At 37.8% G+C, this 17,168-nt stretch overlaps 1 protein-coding gene across 1 annotated transcript in view; it reads left to right on the forward strand.

Moving 5' to 3' along the window:
• Positions 1-15,084: 15,084 nt before the first annotated feature.
• The window catches only part of LOC308656566 (mitochondrial adenyl nucleotide antiporter SLC25A24-like), a gene marked incomplete at both ends in the record, with an annotated part of 69,470 nt that continues 67,386 nt past the window's right edge, over positions 15,085-17,168 (forward strand). The window contains one exon of the mRNA XM_081307795.1: positions 15,085-15,267. Within this exon, the coding sequence (XP_081163921.1) occupies positions 15,085-15,267 (183 nt within the window). The remainder of the gene's footprint in view (positions 15,268-17,168) is intronic.

Below are 17,168 nucleotides of genomic sequence, written 5' to 3' on the forward strand. Positions count from 1 at the left end.
TGGCCTTAGGATGCCAAGTTAGGGTCTAAATTGTTAGAAATGCAAAATAATAGCTTTTTGTAATATATAAAAATTGCAAAGTCTAAAAATTATTCCAAGTACAATATCATGTGGTATATGGTTGTTTTTTTGTTGTTGTTGTTGTTGTTGTTTTTTGTCATTTTACCCTTCTTATATACTAACATTTCTGTTGTAAGGACCCAGTTCCCTTGGAACATTTCAGCAACCAGTAATGGCAAAAGCAGCTGCCACCCATAAGTTCAGAAAATGGAGATTTCCTGCAAGATGTAGATGCTGTGAACGCATTGTCATATTCGAGGTGTTAAATGCGAAGAGATAAGATCTTTTTGGAATCACAATTTTTTATTTTGCTATATACTTTTTTGTTATGACCTTACTTATATGCAGATGTGTGTGTGCATATAAATATATATAAATTTGTTGTTTGTACTCCTGGGAACTAAATTCAGGGTCTTACACATGCCAGGCAAGCACTGTACCCCTTTCTTAAAATTGTGTTTTGAAATAGGGTCTTGCTAGATTGGGCTGGCCTTCAACTTGTGATCTTCCTGTTTCAACCCCTCAAGTAGCTGGAATCATAGGCTATGCCATCACAACTGACTCTGCCTGTAGATTTTTAATAAAGTCCCACAGTTTATTTCTAGTTTTCCACTTGGTTTTGCTGTTAAATGTAATTCACAAACCACAAGTAGTACTTTTTAACCTATTTTTGTCGTTATTAGTCAGCCTGTACTTTGCTTAGTTGAGAATAATTTTAAGGTGAGTCAATCAGTTTTCAAATATCATTTTCTTAGAGTGTCATCTTGTCTGCCATAAAAAAATGCATGGTAAAGTTAGCCATTGTTTGCGGACATCGGATAATTTGGGGGAAAACTCACTTATTTGGAGCGGAATTCTCATGCATTGCCAAAAAGGAGCCAGATGGCATTCCTTTCATAATAAAAATGTGTGCTACAGAGATTGAAAAGACAGCCTTGTGTATAGAAGTATGTTGTTAACTCTTAAAACTCTAAAAACATAAATGCCTTTTTGATTTGTTTTAATGAAAAAAGAGACTTTAAGAAAATCAGCCCTCTCCCTTTGTAATAACTGAATTCATTCATATTTATTTGGAAAATGTTTATTTATTTGACTTCAACTTGTATTTTTTTAAATACTAATAAAAATTGAAGTAGATCCATCAACTCTGTTTAGATATCTGTATTTAGCCCTTTGTACTGAAGTAAAATATTGCATACTGTTTTTCTTTTCTCTTAAAGGGAATCTATCGAGTCAGTGGCAACAAGGCAAAAATGGCAAGACTGTGTCAAGCTCTGGAAAACAGTAGGCATTTAGTAGATCTGTCCCAATTTACTTCACATGACATCTGTGAAGTGTTAAAATTATACCTTCAACAGGTTAAATTTTTATTCTAAACCTACCATCAAATGCAAAGAGCAAAAATATTTTATATTTCATATAAATATTGCCCCCCAATTATTCTAAGATTTTATAATGATGTACTTTGATGTGGATATATTTCCATCTAGTATTCTGGCCACTCCATGAGCTCTGTCAGTTGTGAGCACTTTAGTTATTGGAACTTTTCTTGATTATTATTGCCTATTTCCCCACCCACCCTCTGTCTTTGTAATTTGTAGTTGAAGCTCTTGTTTGGAGACGTGTGTGTGTATGCACATACACAACACACATATAAATATTTACAAATTTGTTTTTTGTAGTCCTGAGAATGAAAAATTCAGGACCTTGTACTTGCTTGGCAAGCATACATGTTCTCTAGTTCCTTTACCTTTCCTGTATTGTTCTTTTTTTCTTCAAAACCTTTCTAAGACATTTCCTTGTCTTTTTCTTCTTGAATAATGTAAATTACTCCATTCAAGAAGACTGATTTTCTATTCCTTTGATAACATTTTTTAAATGATTATATTATGCTCTTTTATTGTGGATATTCGTAGATTTTTCTCGTTAAGGGTTCTTTTCTCTATTTAGCCTCTAACCTCTGTAGAAATACAATGTTACCTTCATATTAATGTTTCTATAGCAACATAAAATTTGAAAATTAGGTGAAGTGAATTTTAATATATTATTTAGCATTTCGAATATCTAGTATTTTATGAGGTATTTTATTTATTTATTTATTTATTTACTTGTATAGCAGCTCTTCTTCTTTGAAATCTGGTATCTATTTTTATTTATAACACATCTCAATTTAGATGAGATGTACTCTCATTTCCAGTGCTCTTTTACCATATCTGACCAGTTGGCAGCATATTGACAGCATCATTTTAGACCATCAATTTTTTTCTTTTTCTACCCATTTTGATTTTTGTCTTTCATGGTGTCCAGTTAATTAGAGTTTGGACTTGAAATTACTTTGGAAGCACTTGAACTTTACTAGGTGAGTACTCTACTGCTGAGCCACAACCCCAGCCTCAGAATTTTCCATCTTGTGTACATAAAACTTTGGACTAAACAATGATTGTGTGTTCCTCATATAAGGAGAATCATGTAATATTTGTCCTTTGTGACTAGATTATTTCACTTAATATACTGTACTCAAAGTTGATCCATTTTGCAGAATGCACTGGAGTTAATTAAGACCAAATAATATTCCACTGTGTATACATACCACATTTTGTTTATCCATTCATCTGTCAATGAAAATGTGGACTTGTTTCACCTTTTGGATGTGCAGATAACTGAAGAGATATCTGTTTTAGTCCTGATGAATTTGTTTCTTAGTTCCCTTACTTTTAATTACTTTAAATATAACTGGCAACGTGTCTGGTGGCTACCATACTGGGCAGTGATATCAATGGTTTGGCTGGTCCACAGAGCCTTTCTAGTCACTGGAGTGACAGCTCTCAGGGAAAGACAGGTAGGAATAGCTTAGTTGCTTTACACTGAGTCTTGTTGCTCACTAATTTGGTTGATTGTATTTTTAGTTGTGTTGTAGGGACAAATGAGGCAAGGCACCGAAGACAGCAGGAAACAGTTTTATTTGGCTGCAGCCAGGTTCAGAGTGTACAGCCTTTGCTGTAATCAATCAATCCCTTGAACCCCGAGTTCAGGGAGTTTCAGAGTTTTATACCCAGCATGTAAGGGGAGGGGCTCAGAAGTTCACAGTCTGCAGAAGTTCACATAAAAGCAGCTTTTTCTTTCACTGTTCTGGGTAAGTTAACTCTTCAAGGACAGCACCTGAGAAGGGGAGAGCTTTTTCTCCCCTTTCTTTCCTCCCCCTGCCAGCTGACAACCATGGAGCCCAATTGTAACTTATCTTAAAAATGTAGACATCTCTGTGAATCCCAGCTCAAGGCTAGAGGTTTTGTTTGCACATTTCTTAAAGTACTATAACTGGATGCGTTTGTAAGGGTGAGTGCTGGTATCTTCTCGGCCAGTGGCCAAGTAAACAGGGCGACATGAAAATAGGAAGTTTATCTACAGTGGACTCTTTTGCTGACAGTCCTAAAATCAGCCATGGTGAAGAGGGCTTTGCTGTGGAGAAAGAGGGTGCCACTTCAGTTGTACTGAAATATTGAGAAAGGATGGAACCCACAGCCACTCTGAGAGGGGGAAAGTTGCCCCTGGTGTGGGGAGACAGAGAAACGCACCTTTGTTTTTACTGTCATTCCAACTGTGTCCTCAGAAGCCACAGCTCCCAACCTGTCCTGTTGGTATTGAATGAAATACCTGCAACTGCTCTACCATTATGATCAATATCCCAGCCATTATGCTGGCAAAAGAGGCAGCAAGTCATGTTTGCGTGGATTGTCAGACTCATTATCATAAGTAGATGGCAGCCCATGCACTAAAAGGCAACCCGAATAGACCGACATTATTTCAGATTAGAACCTATAATGCTAATATACATCTCTGAGTCTTTGTGCAGGCTGGAGTGCATTAATCTCCTGAATGATTTGCTGATATGCATGCTGTTTGCACATAAGTGGGGCTAAAAGGAGGGCTCCTAACTGAGAATGGTTAACATTTATTCATACAGTTGATAGAAGCTAACATGCAATTTTCTTTACTAGCAGCTCTCTAATAGGAATTAATGAAACATTTTAAGGAGAAATTTCAAGTTCAGGGGACCCAGAAAGTAATATGCCAACAGAAGAGAAGCAATGTCATGCTCCTCTGCCTAACACAACTTCATTAGATCTTTTTATAAATTTAAAATGCTGCAGCCAGTCTGCTTTCAGCCAAGTGTGAATGGAAAAGGCCATGAAATGTAACTCTCAGAAGTAGAGCCCTGGGTTGAAAGAAAGACTTTTCATAAAACAATTCTGGAATTTTTGCTCCAAATTGAAAAAAGATGAAGAAAAGATTTTTTAAAAAAATAAAGAGATCAGGCATTGTCTTGTCACTTCTCTATGAAAAGTGACATTTTATACTGTCAAGTTTGTGTTTTTTAATCAGATGCACGTGAGTTTTTGCTCAGAAAGTAATATGTGAATTCTATTCAGAAGAAAAGTTTAATGATTAATTTGGGGGGGTTATGGCTTTATTTTCCAGTATTTATTTTCCCAGTATTTAAAAAAAATATGGTAAAGTGTTTGGTGTTAGCTGCAGGGTGGGTTGAACCCTGACCTTCATCTATCTGGTTCCTTATCGCTTATTGCCTCAAGGCTAAACAGTCAACCCCACCTGCCTGGTGCTAGGGAAACCCACATCTGGCCCTGCTCTGTCTGCCTGAAGGTAGAAGATGACACCCTTAGCAACTATTGTATGATCCAATCATTGTATGCCAACAAGGCACCTTGCAGACCCAAAGACCCCATTAGATTTTAGCTATAAAAACTCCCCCTCTCCCCTCCCCCCTCTCTCTTTTCTCTTTCTGCTTTCTCTTTCTCTTTCTGCTCTCTCTTGTGTTCTCTCTCTCTCTCTCTCTCTCTCTCTCTCTCTCTCTCTCTCTCTTTTTCTCCTCCTTCCCTGTTAATCAGACACCACTGCAATAAAGATCTCTTGGCAGCAGAATAAAATAGACATTATTATTGCTGTATGTATATAGGTGACTGTATGACCAACGTGATTCTGCAAACTGTACAATCAGAAAAATGAGAAATTATACCCCATTTGATTCAAATGTATGAATTATCAAGATCATTTTACTGTCATGTATAACTAATAAAAAAATTTTTAAAAATAATAAAAAAAAGATCTCTTGGTTGCTCCGAGTGTCATGGTCACTTTCCTTTCATTTGGAAATATCGTGGTAGATAGACTGCTCAGGTCAAGAAAAATTTTCTTTTTACTTTGAAGGAGATGACTTGACTGGTATAAAGCATATTCACTTGAATGCGTTTATATGAAAAGTAGCTATATTTCTGCATTAGATAAAAACCTATATTTTGGGGTACTAGGGATTGAACTCAGGGATAGATATTCCACCACTGAATCATATCCCAAGCCCTATTTTGTATTTTATTTAGAGACAGGGTCTCACTGAGGTGGTTAGCACCTTGCTTTTGCTGTGGCTGGCTTTGAACTCAGGATTCTCCTGCCTCAGCCTCCTGAGCCACTGGGATTACACACATAGGCCACTGAGCCTGGCTGAAAATTAATTTTCTTAATAGCTGCTTTTGGAGGGTAGTGGGGAGGGATTTACTATAGGGATGTTTTACCACTGCGCTACAGCCCCAGCCCTTTTTATTTTCTATTTTGAGACAGGATCTCAATAAGTTGTGAGGGCGTTGCTAAGTGGTTGAGACTGGCCTTGAAATTGCATTCCTCCTAACTCAGCCTCCCAAATTGCTGGGATTACAGGCATGTACCAATACTCTGAGCTCTTAAGTCTTTTGATAAATTGATGTTCTAAATGTTAATTAAATCCAATTTCTAAGTTTCCCTTTCAAAGTTAGTGTTATAACACAAACAAGGATGAATAGAGACCCTGTAAGGCCTAAAATATTTACTATTTGGCTCTTTCTTTAAAAAAAAAAAAAAAGAAAGAAAAAAAACCAAACAAAAAACAAATGGTAACCCCGTACTAAACTAATGTATTGAATACAGCAGCAATTCAGAGTTCAGAAAGTTGCTGCAGCTGCAATTCACACTGTCAAATTTGCCTCAAGGTATCTATGAAATTTCTCCACAATATTTAGTAGTGTTCAACAATATTTAGTTGCAGGAAGCCATCTGTGAAAAACATGAGGATCTTCTCTTGGCGTGGAAGCCAGTGAGAGATAGGCCTGGCATTGAGAACTTTCTGTGGCTCTCCCATGCAATAGATGGTTCGATGCATGTGACCTTTTCCTCTGCTCTGTTAGGAAGGTTCCTCATAGTAGTTCTGGAGATGGCATAACCTGTTAGAAAATGAAAAGCCCACCTTTAACCCTTTTTTTGGAGAAGAACATTCTATGGAAAGCCTTTGATGTTTTCTGATATAAATAAAGCCCTGTTGCCATTTGGCCAGAAGTTTGATCCATCTGATCAGCTTGCCCATCCTGTCCCGCTTTTTTTTTTTTTTTTAGTTGTAGTTGGACACTTTTATGTGGTGCTGAGGATCGAACCCAGGGCCCTGCACGTGCTAGGCAAGCGCACTACCGCTGAGCCCCAACTTCAGCCCCATCCCCCTGCCCCAGCTTTTGAAACTATTTCCATGTTCTGTGGTTTTTTCGCTGTTGTACTCTCTTAGCTTTTATCTCTCAACCAGCTCACTCTTCCGAGGGGAACCCCATTCCCACTGCCAGTGCGGGATGTGGATGGGAAAAGTAGTTGCTTAACTTTTAAATTCAGCTTGATTTGTATTTAATAAAATATTCTTTCAAGTGTACAGTGTTACAAGTTTTGACAAAAGTACATGCCTTTGTAACCACTATCACATTCTGACTTCTAATGTGTACCAGTATCCCATTCATGTGTGTGCGTATGCGTGTGCGTGTGTGTGTGAGGAGTAGTAGTAGTAGTAGTAGTAAAAGTAGTAGAAATAGCAGCAGCAGTAATAGTAATACTAATCCATTGCACCAAGATGCCACAATTTGTTTATATATTTATCTGTTAAAGAACACTTGGGTTTCTTCCAGGTTTTGGCTATTATAAATAAAGCTGCTATGAACATTAGTGTACTTTTTTTAACACATATTTTCATTTCTTTGGTTATATACTGACTTAGCCTGTTTTGTGCTGCAACAACAGCATACCTTACACTGGGTAATTTATACAGAACAAAATTTTTTTTTTCTCACAGTTATAGAAGCTATGGCGATCCAAGCACTGTTATATAGTATCTGGTGAGGGCCTTTTTGGAAGTATCTTTATATGACAGAAGGTAGAAGGGCAAGTGATAGCTAAAAGCTGCATGAAGCCTCTTATGTAAGGAGTTTACTCTCATTAAGGAAAGGGAACTCATGGCCTAGTTTCCTCATTAAGGCATCACCTCTTAATACCATCACATTAGCCATACCTGAATTATGGAGGGGATACACACTATAACATATACCAAGTATACGCTTCACTTAGGAGGAACTGCCAAATGTTTTATAAGTGACTACTTTAAATTCTGACCAGCAATATATTAGGGTTTTAGTTGTTCTGCATTTTCAGAAAACTTTATATAGTTAGTCTGTTCGATTTTATCCATGTTAGTGGGTATGTTGTTGAAACTTTTTTTTTTTTATGGAACGCTTCATGAATTTGCTTATCATCCTTGCACAGGGGCCATGCTAGTCTTCTCTGTATCATTCCAATTTTAGTATATGTGCTACTAAAGTGATCACTGTTGTTGTAACTTATGGGTGGTTTTTAACTTAACATTTTCATACAGACTAAAGATTTTGACTGCCTAATACTTACTAGCCATTCTATATCTTCTTTGGTGGATTGTCTGTTTGGATCTTTTGGCCATTTGAAAAACTTGATTCCATCTTTTTATTTTATTGTATTTATTTATTATTGTAGTATTTTATTGTATGCATTAGTATTTTTGGATACAAGTGTTTTGTTAGATATACATATTGCATTTTTTTCCTCTGGTCTCTGCCTAAGCTTTCTATTTTCTTAATAGTATATTTTCAAGGCACAAGTTCGAACAGTTTTTTCTTTATGGGCATCTTGTTCTAGCATCATTGTATCCTTTAATCATTTAATTGAATTAATATTGTTGAAAATCAATTAACCATATGTAATTGAAACCTCTTTTTTCTAAATTATTTCAGCTACTTGGCATTCTTTGTATTTTTATATAAATTTTAGAATCAGTGTATCAGTTTCTACAAATATCTTCTGGGATTTAGATTTGTATTGGATTGAATCTCCAGATCAAATTGGAGAGAGCTGATATCTTTGTTAATGTTTTTCAAGGAAGGGTCTCCATTCCATCTAAGTTGTCAAATATATTGGCATAATGACATTTCTAATGTACATGTGTAGAATTTGTAGTGATGTCTCCTTTTTCTTATTTTTTTTATTTTTTTTATTGGTTGTTCACAACATTACAAAGCTCTTGACATATCATATTTCATACATTAGAATCAAGTGGGTTATGAACTCCCATCTTTACCCCAAATACAGATTGCAGAATCACATCGGTTACACATCACATTTTTACATACTGCCATATTAGTGACTGTTGTATTCTGCTACCTTTCCTATCCTCTACTATCCCCCCTCCCCTCCCCTTCCATCTTCTCTCTCTACCCCATCTACTGTAATTCATTTCCCTCCATGTTTATTATCCCGTTCCCCTCACAACCTCTTATATGTAATTTTGTATAACAATGAGGGTCTCCCTCCATTTCCATGCAATTTCCCTTTTTTCTCCCTTTCCCTCCCACCTCATGTCTCTGTTTAATGTTAATCTTTTCTTCCTGCTCTGTCTCCCTGCTCTGTTCTTAGTTGCTCTCATTATATCAAAGAAGACATTTGGTATTTGTTTTTTAGGGATTGGCTAGCTTCACTAAGCATAATCTGCTCTAGTGCCATCCATTTCCCTGCAAATTCCATGATTTTGTCATTTTTTTAGTGCTGCGTAATACTCCATGGTGTACAAATGCCACATTTTTTTTATCCATTCATCTATTGAAGGGCATATGGGTTGATTCCACAGTCTAGCAATTGTGAATTGTGCTGCTATGAACATCGATGTGGCAGTATCCCTGTAGTGCACTCTTTTAAGGTCTTCAGGGAATAGTCCGAGAAGGGCAATAGCTGGGTCAAATGGTGGTTCCATTCCCAGCTTTCCCAGGAATTTCCATACTGCTTTCCAAATTGGCCGCACCCGTTTGCAGTCCCACCAGCAGTGTACAAGAGTACCCTTTTCCCCACATCCTCGCCAGCACTTGTTGTTGTTTGACTTCATAATGGCTGCCAATCTTACTGGGATGAGATGGTATCATAGGGTGGTTTTGATTTGCATTTCCTTGACTGCTAGAGATGGTGAGCATTTTTTCATGTACTTGTTGATTGATTGTATGTCCTCCTCTGTGAAGTGTTTGTTCATGTCATTGGCCCATTTGTTGATTGGATTATTTGTTTTCTTATTGTCTAATTTTTTGAGTTCTTTGTATACTCTGGATATTAGGGCTCTATCTGAAGTGTGAGGAGTAAAAATTTGTTCCCATGATGTAGGCTCCCTATTTACCTCTTATTGTTTCTCTTGCTGAGAAAAAAACTTTTCAGTTTAAGAAAATCCCATTTGTTGATTCTTGTTATTAACTCTTGTGCTATGGGTGTCCTATTAAGGAATTTGGAGCCCGACCCCACAATATGTAGATCGGAGCCAACTTTTTCTTCTATCAGATGCAGAGTCTCTGATTTGATATCTAGCTCCTTGATCCACTTTGAGTTGACTTTTGTGCATGGCGAGAGGAGGGGATTCAGTTTCATTTTGTTGCATATGGATTTCCAGTTTTCCCAACACCATTTGTTGAATATGCTATCCTTCCTCCATTGCATGCTTTTAGCTCCTTTATCAAATATAATATAGTTGTAGCTTTGTGGATTAGTCTCTGTGTCCTCTATTCTGTACCATTGGTCCACCCGCCTGTTTTGGTACCAGTACCATGCTGTTTTTGTTACTATTGCTCTGTAATATAGTTTGAAATCTGGTATCGCTATACCACCTGATTCACACTTCCTGCTTAGAATTGTTTTTGCTATTCTGGGTCTTTTATTTTTCCATATGAATTTCATGATTGCTTTAGCTATTTCTACAAGAAATGCCATTGGGATTTTGATTGGCATTGCATTAAACCTATAGAGAACTTTTGGTAATATCGCGATTTTGATAATGTTAGTTCTGTCTATCCATGAACAGGGTATATTTTTCCATCTTCTAAGATCCTCTTCTATTTCTCTCTTTAGGGTTCTGTAGTTTTCATTGTATAAGTCTTTCTCCTCTTTTGTTAGGTTGATTCCCAAGTATTTTATTTTTTTTTTTTTTTGAGGATATTGTGAATGGAGTGTTTTTTCTCATTTCCATTTCAGAAGTTTTGTCGCTGATAAACAGAAATGCCTTTGATTTATGTGTGTTGATTTTATATCCTGCCACTTTGCTGAATTCATTTATTAGTTCTAGTAGTTTTTTTGTAGACCCTTTTGGGTCTTCTAGGTATAGAATCATGTCATCAGCAAATAGTGATAATTTAAGTTCTTCTTTTCCTATTTTTATGCCTTTAATTTCTTTAGTCTGTCTAATTGCTCTGGCCAGTGTTTCGAGAACTATATTGAATAGAAGTGGTGATAAAGGGCATCCCTGTCTTGTTCCAGATTTTAGAGGGAATTCCTTCAATTTTTCTCCATTCAGAATGATGCTAGCCTGAGGCTTAGCATAGATAGCTTTTACAATGTCAAGGTAAGTTCCTGTTGTCCCTAGTTTTTCTAATGTTTTGAACATAAAGTGATGCTGTATTTTGTCAAATGCTTTTTCTGCGTCTATCGAGGTGATCATATGGTTCTTATATTTAAGTCTATTGATGTGGTGAATAACATTTATTGATTTCCGTATATTGAACCATGCTTGCATCCCAGGGATGAATCCTACTTGATCATGGTGCACAATTTTTTTGATGTGCTTTTGTATCCGATTCGCCAGAATTTTATTGAGGATTTTTGCATCTAGGTTCATCAGAGATATTGGTCTGTAGTTTTCTTTCTTTGAGGTGTCTTTGTCTGGTTTCGGAATCAGGGTGATGTTGGCCTCATCTAATGAAATTGGAAGAGCTCCCTCTTTTTCTATTTCCTGAAATAACTTGAAAAGTATTGGTATTAATTCTTCTCTAAAGGTTTTGTAAAACTCCGCTGTGTACCCATCCTGTCCTGGGCTTTTCTTGGTTGGTAGTCTTTTGATTGCTTCTTCTATTTCATCCATTGATATTGGTCTGTTTAAATTGTGTGTATCCTCCTGACTCAGTCTGGGCAAATCATATGACCTAAGAAATTTATCAATGTCTTCACTATCTTCTATTTTATTGGAATATAGGTTTTCAAAATAATTTCTAATTGTCTTCTGTATTTCTGTAGCATCTGTTGTGATATTGCCTTTTTCATCTCGTATGTTAGTAATTTGAGTTCTCTCTCTTCTTCTCTTCGTTAGCATGGCTAAAGGTCTGTCGATCTTATTTATTTTTTCAAAGAACCAACTTTTTGTTTTGTTAATTTTTTCAATAGTTTCTTTTGTTTCAATTTCCTTGATTTCCGCTCTGATTTTAATTATTTCTTGCCTTCTGCTACATTTGCTGTTGTTTTGCTCTTCCTTTTCTAGGGCTTTGAGATGAAGTGTGAGCTCATTTATTTGTTTGGCTGTAGGAATGCCTGGGGAGGGGGTGCGGGCTAGGGGAGGGGAGGCAGCCCCACAGGGCCCACCCGGGTGTCTGAGCACTGGAGAGAGTGGCCGGGGCGGGGGAAAGAAATTGAGATCTAGATTTAGGGAGTGAGCGTGGGAGGAGAGATGGCGGGGGAGAAGCAAAACGGGAAGGCGGAGTGGAGAAGGAAAAGGGGCCGAGAGAGCCGGGCAGCTGGGGGGGGGGGGGGGCTGCAGCCTTACTGCTGGCGCTGGAATCGTGAGGGACTCACTCCACCTTGGCTGGAGTCATGAGGGATTCACTCCACCTAGGCCCCTTTCTTGACATGGTGCTTAGTCTTTTTCGACAGATCTCCTTTAATGATCTTTACTTTTTCTTTTAAGACGCGGCAACACATGCTGCAGGTGCGGCGGCGCAGAGCATGGAGCGGCTCACTCACTTCCCGCCGCCATCTTCTCCAAGTGACCGTGATGTCTCCTTAATATTGGTAATTTATGCTTTTATGTTTTTTCTTTTCTTTTGCAGTGTTGGGATCAAACTCAGTTCCTTGAGAATGCTAGGCAAGTGTTTTTGATTTGTCTAGTCATAGGTTGATCAATTTAATCAAAGGATTAGCTTTTGATTTTAACAAGTTTTCTCAAGCTTCCCTTAGTTTCTCCAAGCTTGTCTTTTATTTCATTGATTTCAAATCTGTACTATTGATTCTTTTTTGTTTATTTGGGATTCATGTGCTCTTTTTCTAGTTTCTTAAAATGGAACATTAGATCACGGATTTTAAACCTTCTTGTTTTCTAATTCAAATATCTAAGACTATAAAATAAATTCTAGGCATTACTTTAGCTGCATCCTGACATATTATATTATATTCTGACACACTTTCATAATTATTCAAAAATATTTTCTGATTTCCTATGAGATTTCTTCTTTGCTCTATCATTTTAAATTATTTAATTGCACCACATTTGGGTATTTCTGAGTAGATATTTGTAATGGATTTTGAATTTAATTCCATTGTGGTCAGAGACTATTCTCTGTATGAATTCAATCATTTAAAACTTACTGCCTTGTTTCATGTGCCAGTAAATGGTCTTAGTGATTTTACATGTGCAACTGGATATAATTGGTATTCTGCTGTTGCATGTAGTTGTTCTTTAAGTCAATTAGTTGATCTTGTTATTAAAGTCTCGTGTATCCTTGTTACTTTCTGTTTATTCTGTCAGTTTCTGTGAGAAAGATATTGGCATTTCTAATTGTAAATGTATCACTTCTCTTTTCAGTTTATCAGTTTTTGCTTCATGTATTTTGAAGCTTTGCCATTAAGTTGCATACCAATTTTGATTGTTACTTAATCTTTGTGAGTCAACCCTCCTAACATAAAATGTCTTCCTTGTCTTGAAATCTTCTTTGACTGATATTAAGATAGTCAACTCAGGCTTTCTCATGACTAGTCTTTGCATAGCATTTCTTTGTCTATTTCTTCACTTTTAACTTACCTTTACCCTTGCCCTAGGGTTTATATACATTTTAAAAATGTAAACTACTCAATATATAATGTAAATAACTTTTAACCATATACTTCCTTGTGCTCCTTCCCCTCATTTTTTTGTCATACAGTTTATTTCTACATGTTATAAGCTCCACAATATAGTATATTTGACAGTTATTTATCTTTTAAAGAAAAAAAGGTCTTTTATAATTATAAACACCCAACAAAGTTTCCAAAGCTTTATTAATAGCATTCTGTTCTATTGTTAATTTCTAAACTTATTCAAGTGAATTAATGTGTATTTTATAAAATTTGGTCACTTTGTTTTCTTTTCTTTCTTTTGGTGTGGTGCTCGGATGGAATTAGATCCTCCTGCATGCTAGGCAAGTGCTAAGGTGCTTAAGCTACACCCCATTATTGACTACATTTATATAATAACACTTAAGGAGTAGTTCATTGTTTACAAATCTATAGCACACTAGATAGTGGCTTCTCTGAGAGCAGGTTCAATGTTATTTTTATATCTAGCATTTAGCAAAATGTCTGATATAAAAAGATATATACAAAGTAAGTAACCTCAAAAATACACCTGTTATTTCAAGAAATGAGTGCACTTTTTTAGTCTACCGTCTAAAATTTGAGGTTTTAAAAATCAAATTATTTATTCTAATTTGTTATACACGATAGCAGAATGCAATTCATTTCATGTTACACATATAGAACACATTTTTTCAAGTCACTGATTGTACACCAAGTATTTTCACACCATTAGTGTCTTATGTACTTAGGGTAATGATTTCTAACTTATTCTACCATTATTCCTACCCCTTTGCCCTCCTTCCCACCTCTTTGCTCTGTCTAAAGTTCCAAAATGTGAGATTTTTTTAAAAGAAAAAAATAATTAATTTAAAAGCACTAGTCTGGGCTGGTCTTTATACTGTATCACTAGTTTTCTAAGAATGTGACCAAAGACCAAAGGCACAAAGCTTCAGAGAAACACATTGCAGAACTAGTTTTCTATATAAACCCTGAAGCCCATCTATCAGAGTTCTCAAGGCTTACAGGCCCTTGAAGGAACCTGAGAATGAGCTTAAGAGAGGTCAGGGAGTGGCAGAGGTGTGTGGTGACAAAGGAGAAGGCAGCATCTAAAAGTGTCCTTTGTATTTCAGGATATGGAAGTTGCCTAAGGCAGGTGGTGGTGGTGGTGTGGTTGAAAAGAGTAATCCTCAAGAAGAGAAGTGTCATGTGAAGATGAGGAAAAACTCCAGCAGAGGACAGGAACAAGGGTTCTTTCCTCCAGTCTTCAGACCTGTCCAGGAGGGGCAGCGGGGTCCAGATCCTTAGGTGCTGGTCTTCCCTGACCCCTGGGAGCAGATCCCCGCTTCACACCCTTCAGTTCGGCTTCGCAGCCGCAGTCACTTGGCTGAAGCACTGAGTTTGTACCAGGAGATTGTAGATCTCCAAAGGCCTCTTTCAAGGTCCCCCAAACTTCGCTGGGCTGGGCGTCCACTCTCCTGCCGACCATGCTGGGTCCCTGCTGCTGCAGCCCTGGGAGCTTCCACTTCCAACTTCCGGGGCGGGACGACTCTCCCGCGGGCCTGGGCCCAGCGTCCCACCCAAGGTGCTCCCCAGGTTCCGCATGGGGTCTTCTCAGCGGCGTCGGAGAGGCGGCCAGCGCGGGCTCCCGCCCGAGGCAGCTCCGAACCGCCACGGCTCTGCCAGGCGGTTGCAGCCCGCACGGCCCTGGCGCGGATTCGCCGCCCTGGGCAGCCTCGCGTCGTGGAGGCGGCGGCAGGTGGCGCAGTCGCGGGGGTCCTGGCCGCCAACGGACCCGCAATGCTTCGCTGGCTGCGGGGCTTCGTGCTGCCCGCGGCGGCCTGTCAGAGTGAGGATGATTACTTCCGCTACCAGATCCTCTTCGAAGACTTGGACCGCAACGGGGACGGCGTGGTGGATATCAAGGAGCTCAAGGAGGGGCTGGAATATTGGAGCTCCTCCTTTGGCAAGGACTCGGAGAAGGTGAGCGACCGAGAGCTCTGGGAGTCTGGAGAGGCTTTGGGCAGAGGGTGGTGCCTGACTTGCCGTCCTTTCCAGAGCCTCTTTCAAAGGCCCAAGAAGTAAGATTGGGCCTCTCTGCGAGCATCGCTCAGAATAATGCAGCTCTGTATAGAAGGTTCTCACCCTTCTCAAAAGAATCACTTAGCCTTAACACGGTGATGAGAGGACAAAAATCTGTGTGTGTGTGTGTGTGTGTGAGAGAGAGAGAGAGAGAGAGAGAGAGAGAGAGATTGCGAGTGAGTTTCTGGCGACTCATTGAACTTTTTTTTTTTTTTTTTTTTTTTATTGGTTGTTCACAACATTACAAAGCTCTTGACATAACCCACTTCATACATTGGACTGAAGTGGGTTATGAACCCCCAATTTTACCCCAAATACTGAACCTGCACAGAACATCTCCGGAGTGTCAGTCTTCGTGAGTGCATAAGTGAAAAGGAAGGTCTGTCTTTTCTCAAGAGGTTCTTAGCTTGAAGGTCTTCTCCAAACAATAGGCACAATGGGTGTCCCAGAGCTGTCTTTCCTGACATCCACACCAAAGGTTGAAGGGGAGTCAGACCTTAATCAAAGCGTTTACGTTTCAGCCGATTGTTTTATTATGTTGCCTAAAATACAGATGTCTTTCTTCTCTAGGCTGGTCTTGACTTGATACTTCAACAACTATTTAGGCCGAAGTTTCAGAATATCAAATTTGTTTTCCTTCCATCAATGCTAAACAACCTTCAGATGTTACTCCTATCCATTTTAGCTCTTTCTCAGTTGAGGATTTTTGTTTTGTTTTCTTAAGAAGTTCCAAACCATCTACACCCTTATTTATTTAGTTTTGGGACCAGACATAGGAAGATCTGCCTTAAATTATTTATTCTAACTTGTTACACACGATAGCAGAATGCTATTCATTTCATGTTACACATATAGAGCACAATTTTTCAAGTCACTGATTGTACACCAAGTATTTTCACACCATTCGTGTCTTCATATATGTACTGCCTTCAAATGAAGGAGACTTGCCTTATTTCAAAGGTGAAGAGGGTCAGAACATCACAATCCCTCACCTTTGAGACAATCACGTGGTATATTTATGGGGTCCTTTCCTGTTTCTTAGAAGAAAACTTAAAATCACAAGCAAGTAGCAGGTTCTTAAAAAGAATTTTTGTCAACATTACAATTTTTTAAAAATTTTGATATTTATCTTTTGGGAATAAATCTGTAGAGCCTTGAATTTGTTTAATATTGATTTTGTGCTAATTATATTTTTTTTTCAATTTTGTAGTGTAAAATACACATAACACTAAATGTACCACCTTAACCATTTTTAAGTATACAGTGCAATGGTATTAAATAATTCATATTGTTCAATAATCTCCACCATCCATTTCTAGAACTCTTTTCATCTTACAAAACTGGAACTCTATATTCATTAAACAATAACTCCTCTATTGTCCCCTAAATCTGACCACCAGCATTATACTCTTTGCCTCTATAATTTTGACTACTCCTAAATATCTCATATCAATGTAATCATACATATTGTCTTTTTTGTGACTGGCTAATTCCACTTACCATAATGTCTTCAAGATATGATGTAGCATATCTCAGAATTTCCTTCATTTTTAAGTATTAATAATGTTCTATTGTATGTATATACCGAATTTTACCTATTCATTAGTTGATGGACACTTGTGTTATTTTGTGTTTTGGTTACTGTGGCTAATACTGCTTTGAACTTAGGTGTTTAAATATAGCTTTTAGATCTTGTTTTTAATTCTTTCACTTATATGCCCAGAAATGGAATTGCTGATCAATAGTAATACTGCATTTAACTTTTCGAGGAACTGCCAGACAAATTTTCCATAGTAGCTATA

Source organism: Spermophilus citellus (assembly GCF_964194105.1).
Source record: "Spermophilus citellus genome assembly, chromosome: 9".
NCBI lineage: Eukaryota > Metazoa > Chordata > Mammalia > Rodentia > Sciuridae > Spermophilus > Spermophilus citellus.